The 19689-nt window shown below is 35.8% G+C and overlaps 1 protein-coding gene across 1 annotated transcript in view; it reads right to left on the bottom strand.

Moving 5' to 3' along the window:
- Rh50 (Rhesus blood group-associated glycoprotein Rh50) overlaps positions 1 to 19689 on the bottom strand; it is a 44746-nt gene that overhangs the window by 941 nt on the left and 24116 nt on the right. Inside the window, exons 3-9 of the mRNA XM_073073930.1 lie at positions 18841 to 19032; positions 14395 to 14537; positions 13337 to 13502; positions 12615 to 12727; positions 11999 to 12193; positions 11414 to 11575; positions 10730 to 10820 (exon numbers count right to left, since the gene is read on the bottom strand). Coding sequence (XP_072930031.1) covers positions 10730 to 10820; positions 11414 to 11575; positions 11999 to 12193; positions 12615 to 12727; positions 13337 to 13502; positions 14395 to 14537; positions 18841 to 19032 — 1062 coding nt within the window. The remainder of the gene's footprint in view (positions 1 to 10729; positions 10821 to 11413; positions 11576 to 11998; positions 12194 to 12614; positions 12728 to 13336; positions 13503 to 14394; positions 14538 to 18840; positions 19033 to 19689) is intronic.

The following is a 19689-nucleotide window of genomic DNA, read 5'->3' as shown; positions in this document are numbered from 1 at the left end:
TTGAGCACAGAAGCGCGCACGAAATTAAGCTACTAGTAGTCACGCATCCAGCTGCCAACCGCGTCTGATCTTACTTAACTTTGTAGAGCCGTTAGATTGCTGAAGGTAGCAAATGGCTATACTACCCGATATTCCATTTGCACAGTTATCTATGCAATATGCATATCAGTAGCCAATTTGAACCCTTGACTTGTATTTTTTTACATTTATCCTAACGATAAGGCAGACGGGCTACCTGTTGGAAAGTAGTCACCGTCGCCTATGAACATTTGCAACACTAGAGGACTCGCCAATGCATCGCCGGCTTAGAAGCAGAGCTCTTTTTACACCCCTCTTGAAGAGACCCATGTCATAGTCCTGAGGAAATACCTCAGGAGGAAGTTCATTCCACATTTTTACAGTATTTTTTAAAATAAAATTGCAGTACGTACACAAGCACCTGACTTTAATCGGTTATGTTATACCTGTCAATATTCGTTTAACCACATAGAGGTATAAGTAAGTGTGACCGTGCTTCACTCTGGGCGTTCATTTTATTATCGATTGACATGATGCAATAATCTAACAGCTACTATACTGACACTATTTATTATATACTTTTATATGTGTCAAGTTGCCAACTTTTATTTAACCCATCACCAAATAAATTTTCATCCCTCATTTTTACTCCTTAAGTACATAATATTTAAATATCCTTAATTATTACTTTCATTATAAATAACCTACTCCAAATTTTACGTTTCTAGTTTCAATTTAAGCTCTAAGATGATGAATCTATATATGACTATAAATTTTTAGATTTGTCTGATAAGTGATGTCTGAAATCGGCCAATGATATCCATGAGGGCTAAGGGAGGTAACACATGAGCGTAACAAGGGATAGTATCGACAGTCGCTAGAGGTAGTTGGCAATAGGTGGTGATAGTCGGCGTCAGTCGCTGGTGACGGTCCGCGATAGTAGGCGATGATTATCGTCGTCGGTGTTTGTCCACATGGACTATCGCTCATGTATGTATTAACTCAGGTAGCCCTGGACCTACAATAACATTGTACAATACTTTTTATTGTACAGTAAGAAAATAAGATAAATGATATTGCACAATAATACGAACTGCACAATGTATTCAGTCGGAGAATAGTATTGATCCCGTGTGCAACGTGCACCGTGAGTGAATAATATTGCGGAATTTTTACCCTACACGATGTAATAGAAAAATATAGTGCAATAAAAATTAAACTAGCTCAAACTTTCGGTCAATTTTCAATATTAACCCTAAACGTTCAATAATATTGCACAATTCGTAATATTGCACAATATAATTGACTGGTTTAGCGGTCTCGTTAAAACGCCCCACGTCTTTTACGTACCACAACTTTGAAACTTGAATGCAGTAGTTAACGCTGCTGTTATAAGGCAAAAATAGGTGCGAGGGGGTGATATGTTAAAATATTTATGCAAAGTTGCTTCTTTTAAAATAAAGGTTCCAGTATTTCTCATTGATTTCATTTTCAATTCAATTCAATGAAATGTTGCTCATTAATTTGTCTCTATTTTAACCTAGCCTTTATGAGCGATATAAAGGAGCAAAGCCTTTGATTTCCACGTACTTATTGAAAGGACTCCACCGAGTGAGCCATCAAACGATATTATATTTACAAACGATACTACATACATTTAGAGAAATATCTTGTAATATACTGCACGCAATAATTCAGCTTATTCATACATACATACGTTCAATATTGATCGTACTTATACATAAACATCGTATAATGTCAGATTTAAATCTCATATATAAAATTCGTGTCACAATGTTAGTTTGAGATTACATCTCGCACCTGCGCTTTGCCGATGATATCGTCATTATGGCAGAATCGCTGCAGGAGCTGCAGGAAATGCTGAACAGCCTGAATGGAGCCTCCCGACGGGTAGGGCTTGGGATGAACTTGGACAAAACGAAGGTTATGTTCAACACTCATGTCATTCCTAGCCCAGTTACCGTTGAGGGTATGACTCTCGAAGTTGTGCATGAATACGTTTACCTAGGCCAGATCATCCAGCTGGGTAAACACAACTTTGAGAAGGAAGCCGATAGGAGGATCCAGTTAGGTTGGGCAGCTTTCGGGAAGCTTCGTCACATCTTCTCGTCGCCCATACCGCAAAGCCTGAAGACCAAGGTCTTTGATCAGTGCGTCCTACCAGTGATGACCTACGGAGCCGAGACGTGGACACTTACAGTAGGGCTAGTCCATAAGTTGAAAGTCGCTCAACGTGCTATGGAGAGAGCTATGCTCGGTGTATCTCTGAGAGATAAGATCCGCAACGAAGAAATTCGGATGAGGACCAAAGTCACCGACATAGCTCTAAAGGCTAGCAAGTTGAAGTGGCAATGGGCTGGCCACATCTGTCGAAGAGCCGATAATCGCTGGAGTAGACGGCTCTTGGAGTGGAGACCGCGTCTAGGCAAACGTAGTGTGGGACGCCCTCCTGCAAGGTGGCGCGACGATCTGCGCCGGGCGGCGGGAACTAGCTGGATGAGGAGAGCCGAAGATCGGGCTCAGTGGCGTGCCTTGGGAGAGGCTTATGTCCAGCAGTGGACTAACGTGGGCTGAAGATAGATAGAATGTTAGTTACCGTACTCCTCCGAAACGGCTTTACCGATTTTTACCAAATTTTATATGCATATTCAGTAGGTTTGAGAATCTGCTACTATCTATTTTTCATACCTCTAAGTGATAAGTTGTTCACCTTTAACATGTTTTAATTTATATGGCAACACAACGTTTGCCGGGTCAGCTAGTATAATATAAAAATAGTGTATTTCCGTGTTTTTCTATTTATTTTTTACGCATATCATGGGGGTCTTGGAGTTGCACAAAAATAATTGGTCCCTTATTTGGTGGCATCCGCCAAGTTGGTCAAAATTCCAGCTCAATTGGTTGAGGTTAACTGTTTTGAAATTCAGATGCAAAATTTGACCCACGCATACTATTTAATGAGGGAAATTAAATAAAAACGTGTAACAAATATTATCGAGTATAATAAGTCCGATTTTTATAAAACGTTGCATAATATCAAGCACAACAATTTACACAGGAAACAATAAGACAGCTAATGGAGTATGACAAAACGTTTTATAAATCAGAAAATTTTATTATCTCTCAAACACGAAAGGTAAAAGATATTTTGACAAATATTTTCCGATTTTTTCCTGGAATAATGCGAGAATCCGCGCCATTTAACATGAGGTCACGATTTCACCTTTTTTCTTACATTTTCCGGAGCCGTTTACTTAATTCCGCATCAGAATATTAAATTCTGATGTAATCGGACCGGTAGTTTCCGGATTTTGATGTTGAAGAATATTTTTTTTTGATGTGTGTTTCGCTGTGTTCTGGCTTAAAAGGCGTAAAGGGAGAGATACTTATGTATATGAGATAACTTAGTGCTTGGAGGTAGCAGTATATGTGGCAGACTTCAAGATACACTTCAATACTATCTGGGATTGATTGATGACAGATGGGCAGTAGTGGTCTTTACCATAAGATAGACTGCACGTTTGCTACTTCAGTTTCATTAAATTTCATTTGAATATCATATGAAATCATCTTCTTCACAAGTTATTCGTAGTCAACCATTATGCCCCATTGCTGGGCATGGGTCTCCTCTCAGAGTGAGAAGCGTAGGGCACAGTCCACCATGATAGTCAAGTGCGAATCGGTAGACTTCATATATCCTTGAAAACTCTTTTTCAAAAACTCAGGCGTAAAACTTTTCTCACGATGTTTTCCTTCACCGGTAATCAAGTGATAGTTAATATCTAATACGCCCAAAATTTTGAAAACCAGAGGGCGTGTGTTGGGGATTTATAAAAAATATTAAAAGAAGACAAACATGTCAAACTGTCGCTGAATCCATTTTTATTTCGAACTCTTAAAACAAAAAAAAATCAATATATTATTTTTAAAAGTCAAAGACAAAACCAAAGACTACATCTTCTTATACACATATAGAACTCCTTCTAAACATGCCCCCGGGCGTTGAAAGGTTGCCTTTCAACCCTCCTTATCTTCTGGGAGAGGGCAAATCTTACAGAATGATCTGCGATGCAGACCGCTTGCAGTTCTAATATCTGCAACTCTGGAAACGCCGTCTGCTCCAGGGTATACTGCAGCCACTCGACCAAGCTTCCAATGTAAGGGTGATAAATTCTCTTCTTTCAGAAGAACCAGGGAATTTAATTTGAGAGTAGCACCCTTACTCGATCGCCACTTAGAACGAAGTTGAAGCTCTGAGATGTACTCCTTACTCCAACGAGCCCAAAAGTGCTGGCGTAATTGTTCAATTCGTTGGAAGCGAGATAACGAAGTTGTAGGACGTTCCTGATAGTCCTGTGAAGGCAGAGATGTCAACGGACGTCCAATTAAAAAATGTCCTGGAGTTAAAGGCATCATGTCTTCGGGGTCTGGTGAGAGCGGTGTCAATGGCCGGGAGTTTAGTATTGCCTCAATTTGAGTTAGAGTAGTGTTAAGCTCTTCATATGTTAAATGACAATTTCCCAACACTCTGACCAAATGATGCTTTGTTGACTTCACACCAGCCTCCGCAAGGCCAGCAAAATGAGGAGAATACGCGGGTATAAAATGAAATTTAATTCCTTCATTGGCCATTTCCTCAGATAAAGAATTGCAGTTATCTTTTAAGAATTTAGACAGATCGTTATAAGCTCCGACAAATGAAGTACCGTTGTCCGAAAAAATATGTTTAGGTTTACCTCGCCGCGAAATAAATCTACGCAATCCCATTAAAAAAGTGTTACTAGTCAAGTCGCCTACTAATTCTAGATGAATAGCCTTTGTAGTGAAACATACAAAAATGGCGATATAGACTTTAACACGCCTACTTCCACGACCTTAACGTGAAATAGACTGAATTGGACCTGCGTAGTCTAAGCCAACGCTTTCAAAAGGAAAGCCTGCTAGAAGGCGCTGCTGCGGTAAGTTACCCATTATAGGAGACATAGGTTTTCCTTTGAATCGACAACAACGTACACAATTACGGCAACATTTTCTGGCTAAATTACGACCACCTATAGGCCAATACTGTTCTCTAATAGAAGCTAATATTAACTGCGGCCCTGCATGCATTAATCGTTTATGTTCAAAATTAAATAATATTTTAGTAAATTGATGAGCGGACTGTATAATAATAGGGTATTTTTTATCGTAGGAATAATTTGAATTTTTAAGACGACCACCTACTCGCATTATTTTATTGTCGTCAAGAAAAACATTAAACTTAAGTAATGGACTTTTCTTAGGCAATTCTTGATTACGAAGTAACATTTTATACTCAGGGAAAGATTCATTTTGAGACATCTGAATGATTAAATGTAACGCTGACTGTAGCTCCTCACAACTGAGGGTGCCTGAGACTAATTGTTTCCTGCAACCACTAATAAACCTTAATACAAATGCTACAGTGCGCTGAAGTCTCAAATTTGAAAATCTCTCAAATTGAATAACTCTACCAACATCTATTTGATTGACAATAACAGTACCATGTAAAACGACATTTACTTTCAATTCTGGTAATGTGTCACAATTCATGTAAGAATGATTAGACGGCCACAATGACATATCTTCCGAAAGAAATGATGGGCCTGACCACCACTTGTCTAGAGTGGAAATCGATGCGATATCAACTCCGCGAGATATGTAATCCGCGGGGTTTTGATCTGTAGGTACATGTCTCCACTGACAGTTCCCGGTTTTATCTAAAATATCCACGACCCTATTGCGGACAAAAACTTGCAACTTATTTGGTACGGTTTGTAACCATGCTAAAACAATAGTGGAATCTGTCCAGAAGACTGTACGTGCGACTTGAAGTCGTAATGATGCAATGGCCTTTTCATAAAGCCGAGTGCCAATTAATGCACCACAGAGCTCAAGTCTGGGTATAGTCATGGACTTGAGAGAGGCTACACGACTTTTAGCTACCGATAGACGCACTAAGACTTCACCTTCATCACTAATGCTACGTACATACAGACATGCACCGTATGCACGTTCCGACGCATCAGAAAAAATATGAAATTCAATAGTTTTTGGTGAATTATAAATGACACGACGTGGAATACGAATTTTATTAATTAATGGTAGATTAGTAAAGAATCTTAAGAAGAATCTTCATTACAATAACACAAGGTGCTAATAGACCAAGTAGGTCAAAAATCTGTGCGATGATTGAGAACATGATGTTGACTTTGAAGCTTACTAAATTCATCTACACATTCATCAGAGGTTACATTTGCAAAATTACATTTAATTTGAGACGACAATACATGGCCACCTTAGGTGGGACCTGATACAAGCCATCCAAGTCTTGTATCACAGAGTATTGGTTGACCGTCTCCTAACTTAAGTCTTCGTGATCCTAAAATCTCCCAAAATACATCAGCACCGATAATAATATCAACAGGAGCCGGCGCGTAAAAATGAGGATCCGCAAGACAAATATTCGAAGGAACATTAATATTTGACAAATTAACTTGTCTACAAGGAATATAATTAGTCAACGATGCCAGTACAAAGCATTGAATATCAGAAGAAAAACTATTATCTAAAGATGTGATGTTCAACCGACATAACTTATTAACTTTAGAAGTAATATTATTAACACCTAATACAGAATTGTTCACATTTTTGACTGGCAGCCTTAACTTCTCACAGATACTCTCAGTCATTAGACATGATGTGCTACCGTTGTCTAATAAGGCACGAACAACATGGTATTTATTATCTCGTCCTAATACTTTAACTAACGCGGTTGACAACAGCACATCAGAGTGAGAAACCTCCGCGACACTAGCAGCTAAGGACAAGTTAGCGTGCATTGCAGGCGGCTGAGAAGACAACTGCTGTAAAGGGGTATTGGGCACATTAATATTATTAGCTAAGCTCAGTGAATTATCAGACAAACTTGGTTTACTAGAGCTTTTATCGACATTTGATACATGCACCAGTACATTGTGCTTACGACGGCAAACTTTACAACCTGGTTTATTACAATTATTTGCATAATGACCAAAATTAAAACAATTAAAACATACTTTGTACTGAGGTAGTAACTGAAGCCTAGACTCATTAGAAAGAGCAAGGAATTCAGGGCAATGAATTAACTTATGATCACCCTTGCACTTGGGACAATATTTAAAAGGTTGAGAACTATTTTTATTACAATTATCAGAAACAGAAATGAAAGTTTTCATTTTAGTATTCGTTTTATTGGTGCCTGTAAACTTTGAAACCTTTGTGTTAGAGGCAGATGACATTTCAATTGTTTCGAGTAAATCAGAACGGTTTTTAATAAAGTTAAGAAAGATATCTAATGTTATTTTGGTATCTCGACTAAAATTACTTTTGAATTCCTCCCATTCACGGTAAGTCTTATTGTCAAGCTTACGGGTAATAATGTGAATGAGGAGTGTATCCCAGTGCACGGTTGGTTCTCCTAAGGACTCTAATGAACGCAAATGTTTATTTGTTTGATCTATGAGGCGTTTTAAATTAAATGACGATTCCTTACCGAAAGCTTCTAAATTAAATAACGCGGATACATGATTCTGAATTAAAATCCTTTTGTTCTCATAACGTTCACATAGTGACTGCCAAGCTATTGAATAGTTGACAGATGAGAATTCAATAGATTGAATGACTATAGCAGCAGAACCCTCCAACGAAGCTCTCAAATAATGAAACTTACTAATGTTGTCTATATCGTCATTCTTGTGAATAAGGCTTAAAAATGTATCATGGAACTCCATCCAATTGTCATAAGAGCCACTAAATTTTGGTAATTGAATAATAGGTAATTTAATATTATTGCGAACACTAACATGACCTACTTCAATTGCTGTACATTCAGCCTTAGTACAATTATTAATAATTTGTTTTGCCTGAGAAATTAGTTTATAATATAAATTTTCAAAATCATTACGTTCAATAATTTGCTGATCCAAGTCATCTTCATGACATTCGATGGCCAACTGTACCTCATCGTACCTTTCGAATAAAGTTTCCATCCGATTGACTCGAATCTGCAATTCGTTTATCTCAGAAGAGTCCAATGAAGAAGCATCTAAAGTTTTAATAAATTCTGAAAATAAGGTTAACTGCCTTTTATAACTAGCTCGCTTTTTGACAAGCACTTTGAGAGGCATCTTGGGAGACCAGTATGGAGACAACCTGAAAATTCGATTACAATTTGTAATATAAATATAATCTTACCTAAAATAATGAACAATTACAACACCTGATCAGTTGTCAACGTTACCGACTAACAAATATAATACGACCAAATAATGTAATATCGGCTTATTTGACGTCATTTACAAAACAATTGTAAGTGTAATTATTTTGACAGAATTTACAATTGTAAATGTAACTGACTTTTACAATAATGGTGTGTAACCGTAAACATTAAACATGAAACTACTAATGGTAGGTATTACATGAGTGTTGGGTGGAAATCAAAAGAAAATGAAGAACCAACTCTTGAGGCCTATTTTCTTCACAATAAGTATGGTTTAAACATACGATGACCCAGAGCAGATCTTCAAATTTCCGCCTTTACTCCAAATCCAATCTCCATTTACTGGTCCCGATCTTTATTATTTAATTAATATTCATCTTCATACTGTTAAATCCGTATCGAAGTGACCAAATGTTGGGGATTTATAAAAAATATTAAAAGAAGACAAACATGTCAATCTGTCGCTGAATCCATTTTTATTTAGAACTCTTAAAACAAAAAAAAAAATCAATATATTATTTTTAAAAGTCAAAGACAAAACCAAAGACTACATCTTCTTATACACATATAGAACTCCTTCTAAACAGCGTGTTTTGTATTGAAACCTCGTAACTTTGATTGAGAGGCCGAGTTTCTAACCACAACCTATCACTGCTATTATAAAAAGTGTCATTAAGGGCTATGTATAGAAAATGTTATTCACCTACTACAAAAAGTGTTTTGTGTACATTTCGTGCCAAAACCTACAATAATTTAGCTCTTGTTGATCTTCGTCCAATTTGTTGTATTAGCAAAGGCCCTAAGGTCTGGGTCCTTTAAATGGAATATCGTTTGTCCCTTACTTTATTATAAGTTCCGAAACAAAAGACCTCATCCCTACATTGTATGGGCCTCTGTTATCGAAATAGTGTATTATGAGTTCGTATCTACTTCACTTTTGTTAGTGAGAGGCATTTTATGAGCAGTCTTCAGTTTATTTATAAGTTTCTTGAGTAATACGTAACAACATTAAAAGTCGAAATAGACGAAAACACATTCAGAACACCGAACTTCTAGAAATATCACTATGCATTGACTTGGTATATCGCAAATTGTATGCAAAGTTCTAAGTCAAAATATGGTCTTCATAAAATAAAAGTTTTTTTATGGCGTAGCCTATGACCAGCTTAAAATTTTTGGATAAAAATATTAACATTTTCCGTTCTATTATGTATTTGATCTCTTTGGTTGTAGCACAATTTATATTTAAAAGCACTTCGACGTCTTTGCACTTAGACGAAGTAATTTAGTCTGTAGTTAAACGCCACGGCTATCAATGTTAATAAACCCAAGCTAAATGCACAAACAAAAAACAATATTGCGTGTTTGTTTCAACAAAGCATCCATTTAATCATACTTAGGAGTACTAATGGACAATTATATAGAGCCCTAAGAACTAATCCAGGCCGTTAACCTTTGCAATTTGTTAAGTCGAGCTCGGAGTCTGGACCCTTTAAACAGAATGTCGTTTGTACCGTATTTTATTATTTAGACATTTTGGGACTGCTGATCTGAAATATTCGGATCGTGTATTGTTATTGGGAGTCCGTTCTATTAATGGAATTGGTAAAGTTGGATACAGGTGAACGATTTGGTAACTTTTAGTTCAAATGTACGGTAGAACAATGAAACAATGGCACGAAATGAATTGTATAAAATATATACACAAAATGTTTCATAATCATAAATAAATATGTATTTGGAAACATCAGGACATCCGTGTCATATACTAATGTGCTGCATTTAGGGCTCGAGATGTGTTTTTTTATAATATACGAGTAGCAGACGAACATGCAGTTCACCTGATGGTAAGTGGCTACTGCCGCCCATTCCTATCTGAGGTCAGCCACAGATACGCCGCTACCCGTGAGGACTAAGCTGGAACGCCTCGGAAAATTATGTCTCCCTAACCACACCCTTCAGACCAGAACTCAGCAGCGCTTAATACTGCTGTTATGAGGCAGAAATAGGTGTGGCAGTTGTGTCGCTGGAGTCGAACCATAAAGCGTTTTACTACTTTCAAAAGTTAGTGTGTGTTATTCACGTTCATATCATGAGGGATACCACAGGGATTCGCACTTCTGCTTCGGAACGAGGTTGACGTTATGGCATTACGTTAGCGTAATGCCATAACGTCAACCTCGCGTAATGTAATGTTAACACTTCGTGACCCGGCACTGAGGTTCCAGAAAAACTCAGCGGAGTTTTAGGGTTCACCTATACCTACAGACATGTTGTGTTTGATTTCTCCTCGTTAAATAAAAGTCTCTCAGAGTTGTATTTTAGCTGAAAATTGAAGAGGAATCCTTCTTGAAGCAGAACATAGACGTACAAAGGTTTCGTAACAATGTTTCCCTGTGATCTATTTCTTACCAGTAATTGCACCACCAACGATCCCTATGCCCAGTGTCACTATTAGAGCCAAGAACTGGTTCAATGCTTGACCTCCAGCCGTTAGCTTTTCCTAAAACAAAAAAATAGCTGTGTAAAGTATTTGTTTGTAGTGAATGGGTAATGTTTCTGTAATTCAAAGAAAACTTAAAACATGTTTTAGTTCCCAAAGGAAAGAGGCTTTCTACGTGTCGATATACAATGTTTGGCGATTCCTTGAATCTTTCAGATTCAAAAGCATAAATGTGATTATACAAGGCCCCCTTTTAAAGTAATTGAATTTCTACAGAAAATAAAATCTACTACATTTTAAAATTATCATGAGTAATTCTACTTTAATTTCAATTGGATTGTTTTATTCCAAGTATCATAAGGGATTATTCCTGAAGCTTATTGGAGACCTTTGTTATGTAATATCTGGTTGTTTATCATTAAATTTAAAGAGATCATAGAATTTCATCCGACAGATTTACATGTGGGGCTACCATCTTAGTCCGCACTAACGGCAATGTATCTGTGATTGGCTTTAGATACAACCTAGGTAGCTTCTGCATGGAGTTTATTGCGTTCATGGACATTTATGACCAACTCCTGCAGTGACCACTTACTATCAGGGCTAACAAGGTTTGTTGCTGCTTCAATATTATAAAAATAAAAGTTACATACGTCGTGCATCCCCTCGAATATGTGGCCCAGTTCTGATCCGTACTCCTTGCTGGTCGCCATCGAAGCGAAGAGAACTGTGAGGAGACCGGAATACACCCCAGGCATCCCATGAAGGTTGTGCACGCCGCACGTGTCTGGTATTCCTATTTTGGCGAGTTTTGGCTGGAAACAATATATTTTGTTGTAGTTTTCTTTACGAGCTTCAGGCTGACCCTTCATTGGCTACTTACGCGTGAGCGATCGTTGCGTGGTTACTGGGCAGTCACTCAAACCACTAGCGTATTATTTATTGGGCGTATGATATTTTAATTCAAAGTGCTTTTGTGCTCAAATAAAATCGAACATGTGATGCAAAAAAGAACTGTCTACGTTCTATTGTCTATGCATTTGTGTAGATGCATACATTACTTAACAGTCGCCATATTTACTTTAGATACTAGTTGCTCAAGTGATAATAGCATAGTTGCAGTAATAGATATATTTTTAAACGCATTAATCTAAGTGTTACAAGAAGTAAACATCCTTCTTGGAAAATAGCGACAAAAGTTATATGGTGGAATAGGATTGGTTGAAGTCATTACTCACCGTAAGGTAGTGGTACCCAAGCACACTGATAATGCCAGCGCCGATGCCAATAGTGAGGGCGCCACCCGCCGTGATGTGCATATTGCAGACAGAGCCCACCGCCACACCACCGGCAAGAGTCGAGTTCTGTATGTGCACCATGTCGAACTTGCCTTCGTGGTGGCTCAGGAGAGACGAGAGCACGAAGCTTGTGACCTAGGGACACGTTATTTTGTTGATATACTTCTTCTGTTTTGTTAGGTGATTGATTAGCGAGTTTTTTTGCCAAATACTGGATCAATACTAATGAAGATAGCTTTTATGATAACCTACGCCCGTTAGTAACAATCGAAAGTCAGAGTTCGATATTTAACAATTATTTCCTAGAAACATAACTTGTAAGAAAACCAAGTCTCACAACTTAATTCTTCAATCGTAAAACGTTGTGAGATCCATGTAATATCACGTCGGTTAATTTATTCAGTCCCTACTTAACAACATCTTATGAGGGCATATCAATATTAAAAAATTGTTATGTTTATTAAAAATGAATACAGAATTCTTAATTAAGCCTTTTGACATGCTTTCGAATAACTTTCTAATTTAGCAAAACACTACTTATTTTCATAATACTCACAGTAGCAGATGCAAGAGATAAATATGTATTGACGACAGCTCTTTGATATTCAACGTTGGATGAAGTTAGAGCTGAGTTGAAGGATGGCCAATAAATCCATAGGAACAGGGATCCTGAAGAAAACAAAAGACACAGTTTACAGAAAATGTTGTCTTTGTAAGACAATTTGAAGAGTATAAGGGTGGATTTTTATTAGAGCTACGAGGTAGCAAAGCTACCGTTAACCACAGATTTATTTTTTAAATTCATTGAAAATCTTGTATTTCACATACTCGTATATTTCATTTCACATATATGTCTTCACATTACAAGAGTGGAAAATCATCCCAAAAATATAATACAATTTTAGTACAAAATAATAGGATAAGTCATAGAAATTTTACAATTCTACAATTTGTATACAATGAAGCTAGAGTGTACATTAAAATCTTAGTCTTATTTAATCGACTTTGTGAAATTCTCCTAAAATTCGTCAACCTTCCATCATTTATCTCTTTGTGTAGTGATGAAATATGTATGTCACATGTATGTGTATTTGTTTGTATGTATGTATGTATGTTTTATTTTGACACGTCGTACAGCCCAAAAGGATGGACGGATTTTTAATAAACTATGAGGTTGTGTTGGATTCATGTCAGTGATTATCGTTTGAACACTCTGTTTATTATTTTTATGATAAATGTCTTTATCATTAATCGGTTCCTTCTTATAGATATCCTTACCAATCATAGCAGTAACATCAGACACATAGCTCGGTCCATTTAGATCCACTGACGGTACATTTGGTACATTCGCAGTCGCCTTCTTCCGTTTCAATGCCCAGCTTACACCTAAGCCGAAATACGCTCCGTACGCGTGAATGGCTATTGAACCGCCCACGTCCGCCGCCTGAAAGGATTTAAAGTGTCTGAAGTGTGTTTGGGGCTTTTTAGTCGCTGCTTAGGTTTTGTTTTGCTCTTAGAAACTAATGGAATTAAGTAAACGCTTTTTATGTATAATACTTATGATTTTGTCATCATTATCATCGTCAAACCATCACACCGCTGGTCTGTTACAATGAGAAGGATCAAGCAATAGTCCACCGTGCTGGCCAAATGAGAAATGGTAAACTTCACATTCCTCCCGATGTATTTCTTCACCGTTAAATTAAATGATAATTTATTTCTAATATCATAACTTTGAAAATCAGAATTGAGTGTCTGTCTATCTGAAATTTGAACATCGGACCCTTCGATTGCTTTTTATACCGATGTAATATATACTGAATAATGTTTTTTAAATAAATTACTTTGACATTCATATGTAGGTACATATATAAGTGTTCAAACACCCAGTCTCGTAATGGTTGTTTTAACTTCATAATTTAGATCTGTGAGAAACTTCTCAGACATGTCATGAAAATACATGACACTGATATATAAAATTCTTATAGTCAAACACCTCATACTTGTTATGCTTATAATATGTTCATATACATTATATATTTCAAATATAGCGTAATATAGAAAAATTATATATTTATGAAGACTGAACAGTGTTTCTTTCTTTACAATTTTTATAGCTTCCATTATGGTATATAAGTTTAAGGCGAAAATAAAACAATTATGAATAATATTATAATGACGATAAAGCAGTAATAATATAAATATTATTACTGCTTTATCGTCATTATAAATACTATTTTATTAATGTTTGTTCAAAATATATTACGCTATAGTTACTCGTAGTACCACGCAACACTCATTCAAGCTTCATGCAATTAGCACTTTAATATCATTACCTTAAAAATATGCTCCACTATCCAAAAGTTGAAACAACCCACAGCGGTCTCCACGATGCCGATGAAGAGTAATTGCAGTCCACTAGCGACACCTAGCACGGCGCCGAACGTGATCAGGACCGTCGCCGACATTATGTCCGCCTCTGATAATCATATCACTATGTTGTAAATATTTAAAACACCAGGGAAATTGAAAGGTAGGAACAATATATTTGACCGAGGAGGTTCCATCGCCATACTTATTTTTAGCGTAAAGCACTTCTAATGTGACGGTGGAAAGGTGTTGATGTTGGACTTCGGTAGAACGCCTTTATATTCTATATGGACATGATAGGGTGGTAGCGACCCCTTACTAGACGTCCTCTACATATATTTAAACTTATAACTTAATAAATTATTGAGTTACAAAGACTGCCTTTATCTCAACTAGAAGATACCTGAACGGCTGACGTCCTTATGGTCGATTTTAGGCTATAGCCTAGAAGGAACGTGTGCCTAATGGTAGGACAGTAATGGGTTTATGAAGATATCTACAGTCCTTACGTGAAAATAACAAAAAAAACGCTGTAGACACTAAGTACGGGCGGACCCGCGCACTTAAACTCGTTTAAATAATATTTAAGGACTATTTTCGTCTCAATGAGAGGGGCCGTTTAATTTTACTTAGAGTTCTCATAAATAATGTCAAGTAGTTTTGTTGTTAGTTATTTGTCTTGGTACAAGAGATTTATTATGCCGAGAACAACTGAAGTCGGGAATTCGTTAGCTTAAAATTTCATTAACATTAAAATTAAATTAACGACGTGAAGTTAATGTACATTTAAAAGTAATTACTTATAATTGCCGATATGATTATGTGTATTTATAAGTATGTAATTTTAGGAAATAATGATTCACGTATTCAAACTTTTATGTATTAGAGAATTGTAAAGATAAAAGCTAGCAATTATATGTATAACTAATAATATAATATAATCGCATTTTTTTTCGAAAAAAATAATGAAACAGAATATTTATGAGACGCAAAATAAATAAAATCATGATTTCCACAAAATATTCAAATAAATTGTTCGTCATTATTACGTCATACCGAGACGTAGAAAAAAATAGACATCAATTTAATATTTTCAAACATATTATTACGTGAGTAAAATATGTCGCTTTGTTAAAATTCACGTAGTAATTTCGGAGAGGAATTCCGCCGTTCCCGATGGCTGGCGGCGCCACGTGCGCCTCGAGGCAAAAAGCGAATACCCGCCGAGCATTCTTTAGCCGACTACCATATTTGTCTTAAACGCTTGGATGCTTTGTTTCAATATCATTATCGTGAAGTTAATTATTTGTGCCCTTTCTTATATGAACATCATTAGACTGGTAGTACTATCGCTATTTTTATTTTATTTTATTTTCTATATGCTGCTATATCACCATTGCATTTGTTATCGACATAAAGATCTTTAACTTATGTATTTACGCATGTTATTTATAAAATCAAACTTAACCAATTTTCATCTAAAAAGTTTGAAATAAGATCCTTAACATAATAATTATGAATCATTTTGGCTTTTATAGAAAACAAATAAAGAAATCATACGGTGATATAAATAACAAAGATGAACATTGACCATATGACTCAGAATGACGAATTTTGAAAGAGTATAGGGAAATTTACAATTATGGCCTGCCATCATTATTTGTAAGCGATAAATCAATACTACGCAAACAATGCATGGGATAATAAAATATGAATATTTATAAGTGACAAAACTTCCCTAAAGGACACTTCACATAAATCTAACGTATTTCCTTGAGCAGTCAGTAATGTGAGCGGAATCGATTCCAAATGATTATTTGATGCTATACGTTTACGCTAGACGAACGTGGTAAGATTACTAATCGTAGTGATACGATTTTTATTATCATTTTACTATATTACTAGCTTTTGCGCGAGTCTTCGAATTGGCCGATTAGCCATGAAATCAAAATATTATTTATGTAGATTCTTTACAGAATCCCTTTTCAAATGTATATCCGTTTCGTTTATAGGGAAGAAGCTTAGAAAGAAACCCCTTAGCAAACATATTTACTTGAAAAATATAATTTATAATTGGTTAGCTGATGCTAACGAAACAAGTGCAGCGGGAGCCGTTTCAGAAGTTAAAAAAAATAACTTTTAAGTAATCAAAATATGACGTCTTGTTTCTGCTTTTTCTTCTTAACGTCTTCTACTGCAAAAATTTGAACTAATAACTAATCGATATAAAGTACAGGTTTATGTACAAAGTAGACGCATTTATGCGAAGCTCTCCAACTTAGTTATCAGGAGCATAGGGCTGGAGGGTGTGTCAAAGAAAAAAAAATACATAATGTGCTCGAAAAACGTCACTCTCCGGAGTAGAATAATAAAAAACGTAAAAAATAAGAACGCACTAAACATTTGCATGATTGTTCTAAATCAGAACATATACGTTATGTTTATAACTACTTGCTCATTAGTAAACTGCATCCAATGTTATGAGATACATCTGTGTTGAATGAATCAATTACAGCTCATACGTACATATCAGTTTTCAATCAATGTTGGTCAGCAATACTTGTTCTATTATAAATATTTGTATACTATTTAAATGAGCTTGTTTATTGTTGTAACATAACTGGATTTGAACATTAATGTTAAAATCGCCCTATGTATATCGAAAAATAATGAAAATAGGTGTGACGGTAGTGCCGGTACACTGTTTTTACCCGACTGCCAATGAAGCGTTACGTTTTTCGCGCGTATCTTATATTTGTAAATTTGTTTCTTTTCTTATTTCTCTGAATCAACAATGTTCATTCTTAAAGAGTTTTGTTATTCACTAGTTTCATAATTCTCGTATATTTGTATGCAGAAAATGTTAATCGTCAGTTATAGACCTTTAATAAATCTACTATTTATCATAGACTACATTTATCATAGAATCAATAAAGCAATTACTATTCAAAGATATTCAATATTAATAAACCGGATAGGACATAGAAGTCCACTGGTCTCATAAAACGCTATCGAGCGCTATACAATTTCATCCAGGGGCTATGAATCGGCCATATACCGGCATTGAGTGGCGAGGAACAAATTGATACTTCGATTGGTGCTCATGGACTTCTGGGGCAGAATCGAAAGTTTCATGTATGCTACTAATAGAATTTTGACCAGATTGAATTTGAATTTGAAATTTTCTTCCGACATTATTGGACAAGTTATATTCTATAATGTGTATAATTTTATGACATAAAGAGCTTCCGCTTTCGACGACGCTTATACTTTTTTATATTTTGTAGTACATCGGGGGTGGCAGGACACTCCAGGTGTATGAAAGAGAAGGGGCGTTTCAGGAGTGTGCTTAGGTTAAGGTATTTATTTTGTTTTCTATTATCTTTCTATTTGAGATAATATCAACACGTAAATACCTCTTCATTTTATATTGCACTAGTGTAACCTCTATTTTATATATTTTTATTTATTTTATCTTATTTGCTTGCTTATATTTTAAGAAAAATAAATATTCTTGTATTATTCTAAAAACGAAAACTATATGTAAATGCGCTTGTTCCCTGAACTGTACATATTTTAAAAACATAATAATGTAGCGGTTTTATTATTAAAGTATGTCCTCCTTCGAACATAAATATACTTTCTGCAATTTCACTAAAGTTCTTCTCAGTACGATATTAATATTTCTTGTGAAATTTAATTGGGCCGTACGTTCCCGGGCATGACATCTGACGTAACATCCAGGTTAAATTTGTAGTGAAACAAAACAAAAAAAAACGGAGAACTTATTTCGTACGAAATAATTAAAAACTGAACAATGAAATTCAACAATGCAAAGATCCGAAAGGTTCGTTATTAAATATAACTAACAACAAACAAACATGAACAAGTTCGTTGAATAAAGCAGAAACTAAAACAAAACTACACGAGGAAGTTTAACAATAAAGCTAACAGTCATAGTTGTGTCGTATGAGAGAAAAGTTGAGATGTAAAGACTTTTGATTTACTCGTAAGATCAATCTTTGTGACAGCGACGAATACTGTACAGACTAGAAAAGTGAAGGTCATTACGTAACTAACACTTTTTACATAACGAAGCAGCAAAAAATGTTTGCAACCAATCCAATGTTGTGGTAAATCATCACAGACATAATTGTGCCAATCTTACTCCATGTTGACTATAGATGCATCGCTGCTTTTGAGGATTGATTTGGAATTCCTCATATTAGAATCAGCTTATTACTTTCTTTAAGCCATAAGACATCAGTTTTACACCGTTAAAGAAAAATCATATTTTATATGTAACGATAGTTCCACCTCATCAGAACAACAGGGAACTGTACTGTCCTCGGACTATGTGCAACTTAAGGATTATGCTGAAGTGTGTCAAAGATAAATTTAAGGCTACTTACCAAGTATGCTTATTTTGTTGATGTAAATGATGTTATCCTTCATATTAAAGAAGGACTGACAGAGCAGGGCCCATTGCACGACCAACGCAGCTAGGAACCAATTGAAGCCAAGCGCGCTGTAGCTGTATCGCTTTAGGAAGGTCATCAGGAAGCCGAAGCCCACGAAGATCATCACGTGCGTATCCTCGAAACCTGTAACATTATTTAGGTTTTCATGAAGTTATTTTTCTCTTTAACATCATTATGAATTCCGTATTGTCTTACTGATAAATTCAGGGCTGAGAGGTTTTAGTCTATTGGAATGGCCAGTTATAAATTGGTTCAGGCTTAAAGCGTATATTATGTCATTATAGATTGTTCACTATTAAGGTAGCTGATTGTATAATTGATACCTGATTTAAGTAGTTTTCAAAATGAAACGATTCACACACCAATTGTCTAGTTTGAGTATCATATTAGAATTCTTTCCTTACATATTTCAAGTAGCAGTGGTGTCAGTAGATAACAGTGAGTATTCTGTCACAACACAGTAACAGTGAGTATTCAGGGAGTATTAAAAAATTCTGAATGTAATACATATTTAAAAACCCTTAGTGGATTATAAATATAAATTTATATTTCGATGAGAAAAATAATTCTGTTTTTTTCTTCGCATTTCTTACGCTCGTCAAAATGTGATATTACAACATAACAAGACATTGGTCATTGTGTTTCACGCAAGGTTATTTTACTGGTCAATTCCAGGTTATAGCACGAACAATGTGCCTAAACCGTAAACGTAAAGCGATATTATAGCCAATAAAGATTCAGATGTGAGTGGTTTGGGATCCCGTAATTGTAATATAGCTG

Source organism: Epargyreus clarus, unplaced genomic scaffold (genome assembly GCF_041222505.1).
Source record: "Epargyreus clarus isolate Ecla_fem2 unplaced genomic scaffold, WU_Ecla_fem_2.2 ptg000001l, whole genome shotgun sequence".
Taxonomy (NCBI): domain Eukaryota; kingdom Metazoa; phylum Arthropoda; class Insecta; order Lepidoptera; family Hesperiidae; genus Epargyreus; species Epargyreus clarus.
The sequence above is the reverse complement of the archived record's forward strand: the minus strand, read 5'-3'. Positions and strand labels throughout refer to the sequence as shown.